The sequence below is a fragment of the Salvia miltiorrhiza genome, chromosome 7, assembly GCF_028751815.1.
Source record: "Salvia miltiorrhiza cultivar Shanhuang (shh) chromosome 7, IMPLAD_Smil_shh, whole genome shotgun sequence".
Lineage (NCBI taxonomy): Eukaryota > Viridiplantae > Streptophyta > Magnoliopsida > Lamiales > Lamiaceae > Salvia > Salvia miltiorrhiza.
Window position 1 is genome coordinate 9321926 of NC_080393.1, and position 16877 is coordinate 9338802.

A 16877-nucleotide genomic window follows, 5' to 3' on the forward strand; every position below is an offset into this window, starting at 1 on the left:
TATTCCCAAAAAAATCTGTGTTTAATGCATGCCTTTATTTGATTTATTTTCTTACAAATAATATTAGTATTTCATTATGAGACGTTTATTTTTTTAGGATTAATTTTGATAGATAAAAATTAGTAAAAGTATTTTGACGGATTAAAAATTCAAGATATTTCAATGAGACCTTAATAATTTTTATCATGTAAGCTAGTATTTAAAAAAAAAAAAACTTTGTGTAAGCTAGTGTTACTTCATTTATATTATATTGAAATGGTAAATAAAAAAAGTCATAATGTTAAAGACGTAAATACTTAATCATAATTCATATACAATTCCAGGACCATCAACCAAGCGTGGGAATTTTTTGTACAATCCAAACAGTGAGACTTTGCTAGACTAGAAAGTTGTGCTGCATAGTGCGACAAATATGAGCTAGCTTATTTTATTAGCAAATTCTATGTTTGTATAATTTTATTACCTTTATTTGATAGTATTTTTTATTTTTTACTTTTTATCCATTGCCATATTCAAAATCTAGATACTGCAATGTGATATCAAAATCTGTGTAGTTTGTAGAGCTGTTAAAGTTTAGCTAGATTCAGATTAGATTGGATTAAAGTATTAAAACTTCAAAAAGATTATTTATAAATGGACTGACACAATGTTCGAAAAAAAAAAATATTTGTAGGCTTGTAGCTATGCCCGGCCCGATTTAATATGCGACCCCAATGAATCCGGCCCGCCCCGGACACTAGTTTGTAAAAGAGGGAGAAAAATACTACTGTTACCGCCAAACTTAAAACCCCCTGCCCTTAAGCCCTAATTATTCTGCTGTGCCCTTTAAACTCGCCGGCCGCTGCAAACTCCAACACCACCGCCGTCGCCGAGTCCACTCACAATCCCACGACTATCGTTGGTGGTCGCCTCATCCGTACTCCGGCGTCTCTAGTCCTTTCTTCCACTCAATTTTCCACTCCACCAGGTAAGCTACCTCCTCACGAGAACATGCTTAATCTTTTGTGAAGCTTCTATGATTAGCGATAGGCTTGGTATTACAATTTGCAGGCCCAATTTGTTGCTTTAATATTTACATGTTGAACGAGAGAAGAATGACATTGTAACTAAAATAATATTGAAGCGGAATGGAAAATGCAAAATAACTGGCACATCAATTAATTACTTCTCATAACCGACGCAATGTTATTAGTAATCGTATTGCTTTATATTTTGAAGGTGTAGGAGCTTTGATGGAATTAGTTCTCATAGAACTTATGTCTCAGTAGAATAAATAAACATAGAATAAATAAACATAAAATATTAGGGTTTTACATTCAAATTTCAGCATTGTTTTAGGGTATCACTTTCCCTCCCTAAGCTATCCACCGCCCCCTTCATCCCCACCCACACCCGCGTCAGGCGCCGCCCCGAGGTCCCGCCGTCGCCTTCCCCAGGCCTAAGACTCGCTGCAACACGCGCCATCGCCCAGGCTCCTTGCAACGCGCACCATCGTCCAGCCATCTCGCGACGCGTCGCCCAGGTTCGGTCGAGCTCGCCGTCACCCTAATTTCCGATTACTTTAATTTGCCGCTGTGTAGATTCGTTCTTTGGGAAGTTGCAGTAAGTATTCGTTGGCTGTGTTGCTAATTTATTTAGGCTCCTTTAGGTTGTCCTTTGGAAGATAAGCGAAAATTTTGGTGAGGAACACCTCAATCTGCTGGCCAAACGATCTTCATTTCTGCAAAATCGAAACGGTTTATGCCAAACTGAACCAAACCGAAAATTTACGGTTCGATTTGATTCAGTTTGGGAAATTAAAACGGTTTGGTTCGGTTTAAATATTTAAGGGCGGTTTGGGACCGCCCATTTGATCACCCCTACCAAATGCTCAATGATACAAAACTGGTAAACAATTTGATGATAAAAATGTCTTCGGTAAAAGCTGAACCTTGAGGGAAAAAATGAGTCAAGCCAAGCCTACTTTAGTTCCCTAGGACACTGTTCCATTGTCCATACATGTTTTGTTAGAAAAATTGAGTTCTCTGTAAATTTGATACTCTTTTTACTGATTGATTTTCAGTTAATTGAAACTGTTGTCCGTTCTGTTTGTTGTATTATGCCTGTTCAGTTATAGAATCAAATATATAATGTTTTAATTGATTAATGTTGATTCCAAAGTTCCTACATATTTTAAACCCTGAGCTCAATGTTTATTGAGAAGTGATTGTTGACCTTACCTTTATTGCACTACTCTAGGTATAAGGTGAAGGTTATTTTGTTAGAGGGTTCAAGGGACACAATAAGGTTGGTTAGAAAAGCTCATGGCTTCTGGAGCAGAAACTTACGAAGATGCCACCAATTTGAAGTTGAGAGAGCTGTTGAAGGAGGTGCAGTTGGACTACTCTCCAGAAAATACTTCAATTGTAGACAGCTTCGTTTCAGCCATCAGAGATGCTGTTGATAGCATCCCTGACGGCCTTCCGGTAACTTTCCAGAGTCTAGACAACTTAACTTTCCCTCACTATTTCACCGTTTGAAGAAGATGGGAGAGCAGCAACTTCCATTTGCTGCTTTACTGAATTTTCTGATGCTCTTCTCTCTCTCTCTCTCTCTTAATTATTGCTGCAAATTCGAATAGGTTACAGCAGATGTTGCACCAGGGTTTGTTCAAGATGTTGGTGCTGATAAAGTAGAGTTCAAGTTCAGGAAGCCAAAGTCAGTAGAAGTTGGAGGGAGTTATTCGTTCCAATGCATTGCGAGACCCGATGTTAACGTGGATCTTTTACTTCGGCTGCCTAAGGTACTTACTTAAATTTTACACCACAGATAGGCAATGTTGGTCTCTTTAAGCTGCAGGTAAATCAAGATTCCAAGAAGTTATTTGACATATGCATATTCTCTTATACTTGTGGTAAATTCTGAAAGGGCTCTGATTTTTCAATATGACTGCAATTTATTTTAGTTCAAGATTATCTGAACATATGCTTCTTGATTGTAGAAGGATAGAAGCAGTAGCATACATTTCTTGAAAACAGTTACTCAATCATTGTCTTGAACTACTAAAATATGTTCTTTTTGATGTTTGAGTAAACCATGCTTTTTATTAAAGGCTCCCGGGTGCATATGTCGCAGTTTTCTTTTCCTTGAATGCACCTTGAAATTCGAGCTGTCTTTTATGTTTCTTGACAGGAATGCTTCCATGAGAAAGACTATCTAAACTATCGTTACCATGCAAAAAGATTTCTTTATCTTTGTATAATCAAGGAGCATTTAAAGTCATCTCCTCTCATCCAAGGTGTAGAGTGGTCAGCTTTCCATAACGAGGCACGCAAGCCTGTATTGGTTGTTTATCCAAGTATGATCTCTCCTGAGTATATGTTATTTGTACTTTCATTATAGTTGGTGATTTCCATAGAGTTACTAATAAATCACTAGCTTCTTAATTGTTCAGCTGTACGACTATCCAATAATATAGCATTTTCTGTGAAAATAATTCCAACCGCACCTTCTATTTTCACCTTGTCAAAATTGAGCTTTGAGAGGAACAACATTCGCTCCCTGAATCAAGGTATTATACTTATGAAATGTTTCAACTATATTTAAATGGACATTTATAAATTTGTGAAATCCTGTCTTTTCAACAGCTACCCCGAAGTACAACAATAGTATTTTGGAGGACATGGTTATTGAGGAAAATGCAGAGTTCGTTAAAAGAACTTTTAAAGGATGCAAGGAATTAGGGGAGGCATTGATACTTCTGAAAGTATGATAAGCTGATAATGTTTATTGATTATTATTCTTGTAACTTTTCTGCTCTCTATTTATTAAGCATGGTAATTGTATGTTGGTGTGAAATGTAGGTTTGGGCTCGGAAGGGTTCTCTGTTTGTCCATGACTGCCTAAGTGGATTCTTGATTACTGTTATTACGGCATACCTCATAACAAAGTCTGGCAAAAATCGAATCAGTAGTTCAATGAATGCAATGCAGATATTGCGCATCACTCTGGACTTCATTGGTATTCTAAATTTTAATTTTGGCTTCCTTAGAATATATGTATTTTGTTATAATGCTACTGTTCTTCCCATTTGCATGAAATGTTAACCATAAATTTCCAGAATCTTTCTCTGGCATTGATATTGTACTTATAGCATTTTAGATTTGGGATGCTCTAACAAGCTGAAATGCAGTTAGTAAAGTAAAATTCGTCAAACTTATCCTCAGTGTGAAAATAATGCCATAGAACATGTTGGGCTATATCATCTGACGAATGAAATGTCAATTTCAACCTTAATTGAGTGAGAGCTGGGCACCAGGAGTGAGCAAATGCCTTTCAAGAAAGCTATTGTTGTATTGCTTCATTCATGGGTGCAGGGTGCTTGGCTATGAAAGTTTTGTTAACATTCTGCTCATGCTTCATGTGGCTTGATTTTTGGTCAAACCTCATTTTCGGATCGTGTGGTTTGTAAATCATATGTTTGGGCATGATATGTCTGTGCTTCTGTTTACCAAGACGCATCAAGTGCTTAGCCCACCTAAAACTTTAGTTCCTTATCAATACATTTGAATGATATTGGTTTGCTGTCTAACATTTGAAGAATGAACTTTAAAATTCTTACATATGATAACCATAAGCACTACTACTCCAGATGCAGACTTTCCAAACATCATGCATTTAAAGCATCTTCCAAAATGACTCTTTATTATTTGCAGCCAATTCCAAAGTATGGGACAGTGGACTCTTCTTTCAACCTGAAGGTGAAAGAAATGTTTCCAATGAGGTATTATGCTCAATCTCAATTGCTACTAATTACCTTTGACTTCAATATTTGCTATCAGTAATCCCAATCTATCAGTTATTATTTTTGTTGTATTAAGCCAGTCTTGCAACTTTCTGCTAAATCCTGTAGAATTAGTAGTTAGAACTTAGAAGTCTGCAAGACTCGTAGACATCTAAGCATTTAATAAACCATCTGAACTTTGAGTTTATGAGATATCCGTGCAGATTTCACTTGTTGTATAAGTGGCTATATGTAGTTGGGATGTAAGTAGGTTCTTGCATAAACTTGTGTCCACTCTTTTTGTAGTGAAGCTATTTTTAATTTTATGGGATGCCTCTTATTTGTGATCTAATGTGATATTGTTTCCTCTCCTTTCGGACTAATAGTTTTTCTCATGTACAAGATGGCTTCTCATTTAAAACTCCTGTAGCTTTGGGTCATATACTTATTTTAGGGTGTCTGAATCTCTGCTACTAATACTAAATATGTTTCTTAATAAGTGTTGTGAGTGCTTTCATTTCTTGATCATTTTAGTAGTTAATTTCATGTTTGGATTTGCAGGAGAGGAAGACACAGTTGCAGTCATTTCCTGTTATGATTTGTGATCCATGTGGCAACTACAATGCAGCCTTCCGTATGTCACCTAGTGGATTCCAAGAGGTACCTACATTGTGTGATTAAATTTGCGTTTGGCATATCCATGTCATGTTTCAGCTAAAATGAGAGTTCTTAATTTTGTATTTAGCTACGCGATGAGGCTGCTGTAGCGCTAACCTGCATGGATAAGTGTGAGGATGGAGGTTTTAATGAGATTTTCATGACCGATATCGATTATCCTGCCAAATATGACTATTGCATAAGGTAAAATGTTTGTCTCACGTATGTGTGTGCATGTTTTCTTCGAGTAAATGTGTTTGTGCTTTGGATCTTTTGATATTTTTCTTTAATTCATATATTACACTACTACATAGCATAATTTTGTCAATTGCCAATAAGTTGTCAATTTATATTAGTATTGTTGAAGCAGCTGTTATCTATGCCAAAAAATTCAGAATCTGAAGTAGCCTGTTTGGGCGCAAATGCTTGTTTTATGCTGTCAAATATCCAAAGACAAATAGGCAAATTCAGATAGCATTATACAGCATACATTACCATCTCATGCTTGAAGCTGCAAGTGAATGATTAGGCACTAAACCGCTTTAAGTAAAAAAAACTACCATCTTTGTGATAGAGTATATAGGGTATTCAAATGCAAAATTGCTTTTAGAATTTGGAATATGATATAAATTTGATGAAAAATTCACCTCACCTGTGGCCTAATTATCAATAATCTGTTGCTTGTCTCACATATTGACCTTTTAGGTTGAATTTAAAGGACAACCGTGATTTCCATGCTTCTGGATTTTGCTTGGATGATGAATGTTGGAGGTCTTATGAGCAGAGGGTACTGTGTGTCATTGATCAAGCACTGAGAGGAAGAACCAAGCTCGTTAGAGTAATATGGAGAAATGCTTCTTCTGATTGTAATTTTGAGAATGTATGGTGTTAACTAATAGTTACTTGAGATACTGCAATAATCATGCCTTGGGGGGATATAACTAATTCAAACTTGGTTTAAATTGATTAAACATTTAGGGTTTATCTACACTTGATGGTGAACCTTTATTTGTTGGAATCACAATTGGATCTGTGGAGGAAGCCTTCAAACAGGTTGTTGTGGGTCCAAGTCCTGAAGAAAAAGATAAGGTGGTGCACAATTCTTTGCATCAATTTTATTTTCTCTTTGAAGTCCCTTTATATAATTGTTGTGGTGGGGTAGCATGTGTATACTTTTTTCAACTCAATTCGTTTCCTCAGCTGATATTTATGTTTTAATAGGCTGTGGAATTTAGAAATTTCTGGGGGGATAAAGCTACACTCAGAATTTTCAGTGACCATAAAATTGCTGAAGTTGCAAGTAAGGAAATTACATCACATCTTTTGCTGATTTGAAGTACTGATGGTAATTAAAATGCTATTCTCATGCTTATCTTTGATTTAGTATGGGAGCACGAAGCATGGGAAAAACATCTTATCATAAAGGAATTATGTGAGCATGTTCTTGTGCGCCATCTGTCCCTTCCAAAACAAAATATCGTTACTATTGTAGATCAACTTGATTTCGTACTTCGCCACGGCAACAGAGGTATGGTTTTGTGTTTCTTGGTTATTTTTTTAATGGTTTTTAGAAGATGAAGACAGTAAAATTACTGAAAATGGTACTGTGTTTTCAGATCCTATATCCTGCTCTGGAAGTTTAATGAAGGCTTATGATGACCTGTCGAAGCATTTGCGACTTCTTGATGACATTCCCCTAAGGATATCTAATGTGCAGCCTCTGGATTCAGGTTTCTTTTCCCGATTTACGTCCCCAACTCCATGTTAGGGTTCTCACATGGTCATGTGTTTGCCAAAAATATCTTTATTATTAAAGACATGTTCATATTCAAAGATTTTTGTCCTGATTTAATGTCCCCAGCCCCATGTAGTGCTTCTCTCACATGATTACATGCTTGCCAAAGATATTTTCACATATAGAGTTGTAGTTCATATAAAAGAATTCAATTTCTTACGACTACAATAACCAAGTAAAAACTATTCCCTTTTTGGTGAGTAGAATCTACCAATCCTCTGAGTCCCAGCTTAGCATGATCAAGAAAGCTTCTTAGGCTCCGTATTCCCAAATTGGTCAAGCAATTCTCAACCCCCCTAGAGTATAGCTTCCAGCTTGACCAAGCTAGGACTTTATCCTTTTTGCTTCTTAATTTCCATTTTAAACTTTCACAAACTATTCGCCATATTATAATATAATCAATTTCATATAAGCTTTGCCTGAGGCTTTTTGAAAAACCAGGTTTTGTCAGTAATTAGGCAGAATCATGATAAATAACTTCTATGTGATAATTGCCTTTGGTTTCTTGAGTGGTCTTACTGGTGAAGTTGCTGCTTTTCAGTCCAATTTTAGTAATGTAAACATTAGTCCAATGGCATATATCGCCTTCTAATACATGCAGTGGTAACTGACAAAAAATAAGAAATAGAAAGAAATTGAAATGAAGAAAGAAATCCCAAGTTCCCAGCTATCTATATATCTAATCTCTCCCCCTCCTCTTCTCCTCCCACCTTATTCCATATCTGTTTCTTTGAGAGCATTCCAGCACTCCTCTATTCCAAAGAATTGCTTTATGCTTATTGCTTACAAGTATTACAGCTTTTAGGTTGACGTCAGTCTTCCCCCCTGTTCCGCATCCATTAGCAAATAAGGAAAGCACTAGAATAAAGCTGGAGAAGCATACTGCAACTTGTGTACAGCCGTTAGAAGTTATGATTCAGGCAAGAAAAGTTTATTTATATGTCTAGTCTTATGCATCAACATCTTTTTTATATTAACTCTGATTTCATTATAGCTGGAAGGTTCTGGAAATTGGCCTATGGATGAGCTAGCTATGGAGAAGACCAAGATTGCTTTCCTTCTCAGAATTGCCGAAAGGTTGGTATTGATTTGATTTCTGTCACTATACCAGCATGTATGACTAAGTTAACCGATGGACTGCACACCAGCCTTCACTCGAAGTTTGGGATTACATGCACAGCCACAGAGGATGATGTAGATATTTTGGTGTCTGGGTATGCATTTCGTCTCAAGATTTTGCATGAGAGAGGTTTAAGCTTGGTGAAAAAACTTGGTAATGGATCCTTTTATCCTGGCAGTTGCTACATTTTGGGTATTCGAATTTTATGCAACTCCACTTTTTTTTATTTGTAGGTGGCCAGACGAAGCATGTTCTGTCTTCTGATAAAAAACTTTTTCTTCGTGGTCAACATTCTAGCATGATTGATGGATTACGAGGTCGTTATCCAATTTATGGGCCTATTGTTAGGTAAATATTTGCACCCCCCCTTCAAGAAAAATCACATTTTCAATCCCAGTTCTCTCTTATATTCACGCGCATGTATATATATGTGTTATATTTTTTCTCTCCATTTTTAGGCTTGCAAAGCGCTGGGTGTCTGCACATCTACTTTCGAACTCATTACCAGAAGAGGCTATTGAGCTTTTGGTTGCACACTTATTTTTGAAGCCTTTTCCATTCAGACCCCCATGCTCCCGGATAACTGGATTTCTAAGGTTGATTATTTCTTTAGTAACATAAAACACATTTCACATTTTTTGGGATGTGGTTTGAATTCTTTGCCAACTCTTTGCTTCGCTGGGTTTGTTTAAAACTTCTGTGTGGTAGTTTAAGTTTTAGTTAATTGTCTAATCGTACTCTGGCATTTTCATTTTCTGCAGATACCTACGATTGTTGTCAGAGTATGATTGGAGTTTTTCTCCTTTAATTGTTGACATCAATGGTGATTTAACTCCTGACGATAGCAAAGAAATCAATGTAACTGCTACAGAACTTATTACTATATATTCTCATTTCCGGAGTAACTCTATTTAATTTTTTGTTGATGAAGCTCCGTTCATCTTAATTTTGTTCAGGAATTTTTCATGTCAAATAGAAAACAATATGAAGGGAATATGCAGAATGCTAAGCCTGCTATGTTTCTGGCAACTAGTTACGACAAGGAATCTGAAGCCTGGACCACTCAATCGCCTACAGCTGCAGTTAGTAGCTCTAGAAATTCCATTTTGTTTGCAATTACAGTTTTCTATATAGTTCAATTTTATTTATGTGTGAGTATTTGTTATTGGGACTTTTGGTACATTGTTTGGCCTGCTGTGAATCTTTAAGAAATGTTATGTTTACAAAATGTGAAATCCTTCTATAACCAGTCAATCACCTTCCTTGACAACCTTGTTTCAGGTTTCATGCAAAATTTGAGGAATAGGAATATTTTTTGGGGGCATATACTATGGTTGATAGGATAGATAGATTAGACATAATTGAGTAATCGAAGGATTAGGTTATGAAACAATACAAATTTGATATCTATGTTTGTCTTGTATGTTTAATTTTTTATTATTTTTCGTGCCAGGAGCTTAAGAGATTGGCGGCATATGCAGCCAGCAGTGCAAATTTTTTGACCAACATCATTATGAAGAATCAGCTTGATTCTTATGGATGGGAAGTGAGTGCAGCCTCTACTTCTCTTCATAATTTTGCTTTTTTGTGATGGATGGATATAAATCTACAATTGCGTTTCTTGCAGAGCCTTTTCCGCACACCTCTGAACAACTACAATGCTGTAATTCTTCTGCACAGGGATAAACTCCCCTATCCAAACCGTCTTCTGTTCCCATCCGAAGTAAAGCTAGGTTTGTTGTTATCACCTCTGTATACTTATGACGGGAAAGTGTTGTTGGTATACGTTGCAACATATGTAAGATCTCAATCCTGTTCTATTGGAGTTGTAATTCTACTTGCGCGCTGTGCAGGTAGGCAAGTGATACGAGGGAATGCTAGCAAAGCCTTCCAACCCTTCATACTGCCTGAAGATTTAAAAAAGAACTTGGAAGAGCTGAAGAACAAGCTGATGGTGGGCTTCGATCCACAGAAATATTTAATCTCTGAAATTGAGGTAAGTAACAAAATCACTTTCATTTTTGCTCCCTGATGTATATGACCATGTATATTGAGCTGTTGTTATGCCATGGATGCAGAGAGAGTTCCCTGGCACATTTAAGGTGTGGTGTGATTCGTTTGGAGGCGACGCCATTGGTCTTACATGTGGGAATAACAGTTCAAAGGTAAGAACTGATATTCATCTCTGTGGTTTGATTAAACGCAACACTTAATCTTTCAACCCTGGCTCTACTATGCTTTCAGAAGCGCGATAGAGATGACACTGACGAGGATAAAGATCTAGTCGACACATTAAAAGCCGTGGGTGAGTTTGGCAAAGGATTCGTGAAGAGTGTGCATCTTCTCAAGGCCCCAAAAGTATGCAGTTGAGTTTAGACTCGAGTCGATCTTTCAGTCCAAGAGAGGCGCAGATGACAAGTCAGAATCGAGAGGCGCCATTAAAACACCTCCATCGAGGGAAGGGTGAAGGAAGAGGACTCACTGGGTTTATAGCTAATATAGAAATAGGTTAGAGATGTGCAGAGGTATATCATGTGTTTTAAGAACTCGGCCTAATGGCAATTTTGATTTTCATTGTTCGAATTTTGACTATGTAAGAGATTATTTATGATAATTCTGATTCAATGCAGAAGTAATGTGTGGAGGAAATTGAAATTGGACAATTATACCACATGTAAGACCAATGGCGTTCAAACGTAATACCAAACAAAATTAATTAAACTACAAATGAATGATTATATTCTGATTTGTTTAAACTAATTATTATGTCTCATTTGTAGATTATATTTCAGCGGTGTACTTTGCCTTGACACATAACTTAATTTTGTTTGGCTACTTTCGTTATTCTATCTCAATATCCAAATGCCTTAAACCGCACTTCAATTAAATAGTTTATTGTTTCACTGCCTAAGCCCAAGCCCATTTATAGTTTGAGTGTGTCTTGTGATTTTCTTCGAACCCATCAGTAATTCATCGCCTAAGCCCAAGCCCAAGTATAGTTCTTAGGCTCGATGACTTAACTAATCTAATTACTTACATTCACAATTTACTTCTTCTATCATATTCTTAATGGGCTCATACTCGGGATAAACATGGTAGTACCCGTTTAACACAATTGATAATAATAATAATAATAATAATAATAATAATAATAATAATAATAATAATAATAATAATAATAATAATAATGTTGTACATCCTCGTATCGAGGTTCAACCTTAAATAATTGGGGAAAAGCAACCTAATTCCATTATTTACCTAAAATCATATCGACCTGCGCAAAAAGAGAAAGTCGAAAGTTGTTAGATCATTTGATGTAACATTTCTACTTGTTTTCATCATTTAGTTTGACATCTTCACCTTAATTTCAGGTTGCCTAATAATAAGGGAAGACCACAACAGCTCTTCATCTTTCCCACTTAGAAGCATGATTGAAATATTAATTAAATATACAAATAAAAGATAAGAAAACTGGTCGGTAAGATGATGTTATTTATGTTCTAAATATTTTTTTTCATAGGGTTTGAATTGGTTCAACCATTCCTCATAAAATAATGACAAACTCCACTTGAAACTACTCAAACTTCTCCTCCAAACCATACTACAAAGTCCACACTAAAAGAAAAACAGAGAAACATACACTAATCCATTTTAACTAATGTTTTTGCGTAATTAATCATATTGCACTTTAGAATGCTATATTAGTGCATTTCAATATTAAATTTCATCGAGTATAATACTAATCCTTTTTTGTGTGTGTCTGTTTTCATGGATACTTCATTTGTTATACACTCATATAGTTAATTAAGGAGTGATTATAAAAACAATTAACAATTATTTTTATGTTGGATATAAGTTGACTCAACCGCTAGTATGACCAAGTGTACTGCATTTTTTTAATTTTAAAAAAATATAACCATAATTTGAAGGGTTGGTACCATAATATCTTTCCTGCTTCATTATCCCATGTTCAGGTAATTATTGTTTCTGCCAAATAATCATCATGTAACAGAGAATGATTTTATTTATTTTATTTGACACGATTATTAGCAAAAAAACATATAAAGAAAAACATAAATAATGGCATGCAACATGCATGGATTATGGACCAATAAACTAAAATCAAATCCTACTTTTTGGAAAAAAGATGAAATAGTGATATCAGTGTATTCTCCCTTCTCTTAAATATCGAATTCAAACATATTTAAATCGGTTTCAAAGCATATTATATCCCATTATAATAAAATCGGTGCTGCTTTATGAGGTAAATATAAATTTATAAGGGAGTAATATTTTAATCAACCATTTTAAGGCAACATATACCACTAGGGATGGCAGTGGATCTTGGACCCGGTCCAGATCCGTGGATCCAGATCCGTAAAAACGGATCTGGATCTCAATTTTTTGGACCTGACGGATCTAGATCTGGATCTCAGTTTTGAAAACGAACTGGATCCGGATCTAAACCGGATCCAGTCCAGATCCGACCCGTGGATCCGTTTTATTTTATATATATTTTTTATATTTTATATTTAGTTTACTAATAATATTAATTAAATTAAAAATAATAAATAAATTATATTTAAAAGAATAAAAACTAAAAGTAATTAGATAAAAGTATTTTGTGTTATATTTTCTATGATGGAAATTAGATGTTGTTGATTTTGTGAATTTTTTTTTAATTTAATTTAAAAATAGTAGATCCATGGATCTGGACCCGCGGATCTGACGGATCTGGATCTGGATCCAAAATTTTCAGATCCACGGATCTGGATCTGGATCTGGATCTAGTATATGAAAATGGATCTGGATCTGGTATTGGCCAGACCCGGTCCAGATCCGGCCCGTTGCCATCCCTATATACCACCTGAAGAATGCTTTGTAAAACTAATATTTTCGTAAAATCTAATTATCAAAATATAATTAAGGTGGTATAGTGCTGTGGCCCATCGGAAGGTTCAATAATGGAAATCGAAGTTACAATAAGGTGGAGATTGTGATATTAATTCATTAAGATCTAAAATATGTATGGCCATGAGCAGAGAATCAACAAATCTGGCTATTCATGATACGGAGTTCGAGTTTCGGATAACATTATCGGTTAAAAAAATGGATTAATTATAAATTATTGAACTTGCAATAAATTCTTATTTTACACATCAATTTTAAAATTTGTATTACTAGTAGTACTATTTTTCCCCCCCCATGTTACATACTCGGCTATTTCTCAGCCAAATTTTATGACATAAATAATGTCATTTTTATATAACTATACGATAACAAGTATAATCTATTTCTCCACATGGTCATATTTAAGGGTGAGTAAAATAATCGAAACCAAATAACTGAACTGATCCAAACTAAAATATTGAAATATGGTTCGGTTTTTTCGATTTTTCAGTTTGATTTTTCAAAAGAATTCGATTTTTTGGTTCAGTTTGGTTTGGTTCTGTAAATACCGAATAAAACTGAAAATCGAATTATATTTATTTAATATATATATATATATATATATATATATAGTATAATTTTATTTTATTTTTCTCATTATTTTTTCTTATTTTGCATTTTATTTCTTCGAGTTTTCAATTTTTTTTACTATTTCGATTTTTTGGATCGGTTCGATTTTTGTTCTAAGAATTTTGATTTTTTTTTTGGTTCGATTTGTTAACTTAATTCGGTTCGATTCGATTTTGTTTAAAACCAAATATATATTTTGTTTGATTTTAGCAAAAATCGAATGCACACCCCTAGTCATATTTATGTCATGCTAGCCAGGGCCGGCCCTTGTGTGTATCAAGTGGGGCAATGGCCTAGGGCCCCAAATTTTTGGGGGCCCCAAAATATAGATCCAATACTAATGTTATACCTTAATTAAAAAAAAAAAATCTTTCACTACCTATAGGTCAGCAATCAACAGGAAGATAAAAAAAAAAAGTTATATTCCAAATTCCTAATCTTAAATGGTAACAGAACATAAAATGACTCTCTATTGCATAAATTTATATTACTAATCATAAGATACTAATTTTATTGGATGAGAAACGTTGCATAAATTAATATTGTGTTAACTTTAAGATGCCCTGAAACATAATGATAAATTTGACATTGATGCTCAAGATTTATTTTTTGAATTACAAGTGTTACAAATATGTTTACTACAAATGAAGTTCGAAGTTCTTGAGTTTGTTAAACTTTCATATTATTTTTCTAATGATTCTATTGCATATAGGATATTGTTGACTATATCGATTACTGTAGTTTCAGCTGAAATAAGTTTTTCAAAGTTAAAATTGATAAAATCATACTTCCTGTGTCCCACGAAGTTTGAGCAGTATTTCTTTTGGAGTTGTCCCGCGAAACTTCAGCACTTTCTTTGTAGGAATTTTTTTTCTCTATATTCACCTTTTCATTTTTTGACCTACAGCACTTAACGCACAAAATATTGACACTTTAAAACTCATGCCGAAAAGAAACTGCTCAAGCTTCACGGAACGTAGGGGGTATTTAACTATGGGGCCCCTTTTTTTATTTTCGCCTAGGGCCCCCGAAATGTCAGGGCCGGCCCTGATGCTAGCATATGCATATGTATGCGACGGAGTGAGCATATTATGCTATGTTACCACGTTGAAAAATGAACGAATATGCAAAATAAGCAAAAGTTAATAATTGAGTAATTTTAATTATGTCATATCACCACGGCAAAAAATGGCAAATATGTTAAATGAAAAAAAAAAAACAATTGAGTGATTTAAATACAAATTTTTAATTAAAAAAAATTAAAATTGGTATGCAAATTGAAAATTTGTTTAAAATTCAGTATTTTATATCCAATTAACCATTAAAAAATGGGTCATTGGCCTAAATTAAAGCTTACTGAAATCAACAAGTCGATGTATTTTTTGACACTTTTAAAGTTTATATTAATAAAAACCAAAATTGATCCAAAATTGGTGTATTTATATGCCAATAAAAAATTGATAAATTCATAATATCAACAATCATAATAGTTGATTCGCATCTAAATTTTACCTTTTATTTAATTTTTATTGTGAGAAAAACATTTTAGTTATTAGCTAGATTTTTTTTATTATTTTACAAAAAGCAATAAAGAAATATTACTTTTTAAGTATATAATAATAAAATGTTCCCCGAATAGCGTAGAGATTAGGGCGCGAATAAAGCAAGCAAACGCATTTAAGCATATGCATGTACAGTCACGAGATTAATTCTCATCAACTAATTAAATCAACTTTTTTCCCTTTTTCTTTTTTTTTGGTGTTGATAGGTTGGAACTAATCCTATGATGCGACGAGTTAAGTTTCGTGGACTTTAAGGTGGAGGTCACGTGATCGTCAACGATCCCATTATATCTCACGTGATCAAACATTCCGCCCACGACTCAACGATCGTTCAGCCAAAAGTTTTTTTAATTAAATTTAGATTGTATTTTGTATCTTTTCAATTTAATTTTATTCGTTCAAACTTATTCTTAAATACAAAATATACTTATGTTCACTTATTTTTAAAATCTTAGTTTTTGTCTCTGTCGATGATGATTGATTGATGACCCTTCCACATTCGAATGTGCTGCTCCTAGAGATTTATTTGCAGATAATAATGAATATTATATTCCTCTAAGAAAAATGAAATATTAATTATAAAAGTAATAATAACAAAAGAAATATTCTTCGTTATCTCTAGAGCTCAACTTTAGAGAGTGTACGGAACTTGGAAAGTTTATGTGATTTGATCCATTCATCACTAAAGAATGGTTAATATTAATTCTCTATAATTCTTTGTTTAAAACTAAACACGTAATTATTTGTAAAATTTTCTTTGATATATTTGTATTTAATGGTATTTATAGAGAAAGAGGATAGTAGAGTTAAACCTTTTACTTCATTATTAACAGATGAGCTTCACTGTTTAAATATGTGTTTCATAATTTACTGTAGGTATGTACATGAAAATTTGGTAGACAAGAAAATTTTGCCACTTTCACTATGTCCAAAGTATAATATTTATTTTTCTTCTACACGCTTTTATAAATTAATTAGAAGTCTAAAATATGGAATTAAATATTATCTAAATTTCATAAACTCAACCATGAATCATGATTAAGTGGGTGAGATTCTCTAACTTTACATGTCACGTTGCCTCTCAACTAAAAATAAATAAAATAAAAAATTTAAAAATAGCGACCAGTCAGCCACAAAATATTTTTTCTTTAAATTAAAATAGATTTTTTAAATTGTTAAATAATTAAATAATCATCATATCTCGATGGATTCGAATGATACGAAACATTTAGCCTCAAATACTCCCTCCGTCTCAAATGAAATGTCTATTATTTAAGAAAATGTTAATTATATTATTAAGTGGTGTGGTGTAGAATTGAAAATATGATGTGGGCCCCAAAAATTTTACTTTTTTAGAATAATTTTTTCCATAAAAGAAAACAAGACATTTAAAGTGAACAACCCAAAAACGAAAATAAGACATTTCATTTGGGACGGAGGGAGTATTAACTATTACTATAT

At 34.1% G+C, this 16877-nt stretch overlaps 1 protein-coding gene across 2 annotated transcripts; it reads left to right on the plus strand.

Annotated features, from left to right (window-relative positions):
- Positions 1 to 711: 711 nt before the first annotated feature.
- LOC130992396 (uncharacterized) lies at positions 712 to 10966 on the plus strand. 2 transcript variants are annotated; one of them, XM_057917010.1, is made up of 28 exons: positions 733 to 967; positions 1328 to 1522; positions 2239 to 2465; positions 2621 to 2782; positions 3172 to 3337; positions 3434 to 3550; positions 3627 to 3745; positions 3843 to 3999; positions 4695 to 4762; positions 5324 to 5422; positions 5508 to 5623; positions 6125 to 6299; positions 6398 to 6508; positions 6641 to 6719; positions 6804 to 6947; positions 7036 to 7149; positions 8013 to 8134; positions 8209 to 8291; positions 8363 to 8487; positions 8568 to 8682; positions 8793 to 8930; positions 9096 to 9192; positions 9291 to 9416; positions 9788 to 9880; positions 9962 to 10067; positions 10188 to 10330; positions 10413 to 10499; positions 10579 to 10966. In XM_057917010.1, the coding sequence occupies exons 3-28, from the start codon at positions 2304 to 2306 to the stop codon at positions 10702 to 10704; spliced, it is 3150 nt and encodes a 1049-aa protein (XP_057772993.1). In that variant the 5' UTR covers positions 733 to 967; positions 1328 to 1522; positions 2239 to 2303; the 3' UTR covers positions 10705 to 10966. The 2 variants fall into 2 exon arrangements, with proteins under 2 accessions (XP_057772992.1, XP_057772993.1); XM_057917009.1 differs by lacking the exon at positions 1328 to 1522 and having other exon boundaries at positions 712 to 967.
- Positions 10967 to 16877: the final 5911 nt, after the last annotated feature.

Excerpts from the sequence above, each read along its gene's own strand:
- LOC130992396 (XM_057917009.1), top strand. The coding sequence starts at position 2,304 with ATGGCTTCTGGAGCAGAAACTTACGAAGATGCCACCAATTTGAAGTTG. Across the intron at positions 6,720-6,803 it reads TAAAATTGCTGAAGTTGCAA|TATGGGAGCACGAAGCATGG; the intron begins GTAAGGAAATTA and ends TCTTTGATTTAG. Across the intron at positions 9,417-9,787 it reads CTCAATCGCCTACAGCTGCA|GAGCTTAAGAGATTGGCGGC; the intron begins GTTAGTAGCTCT and ends TTTTCGTGCCAG.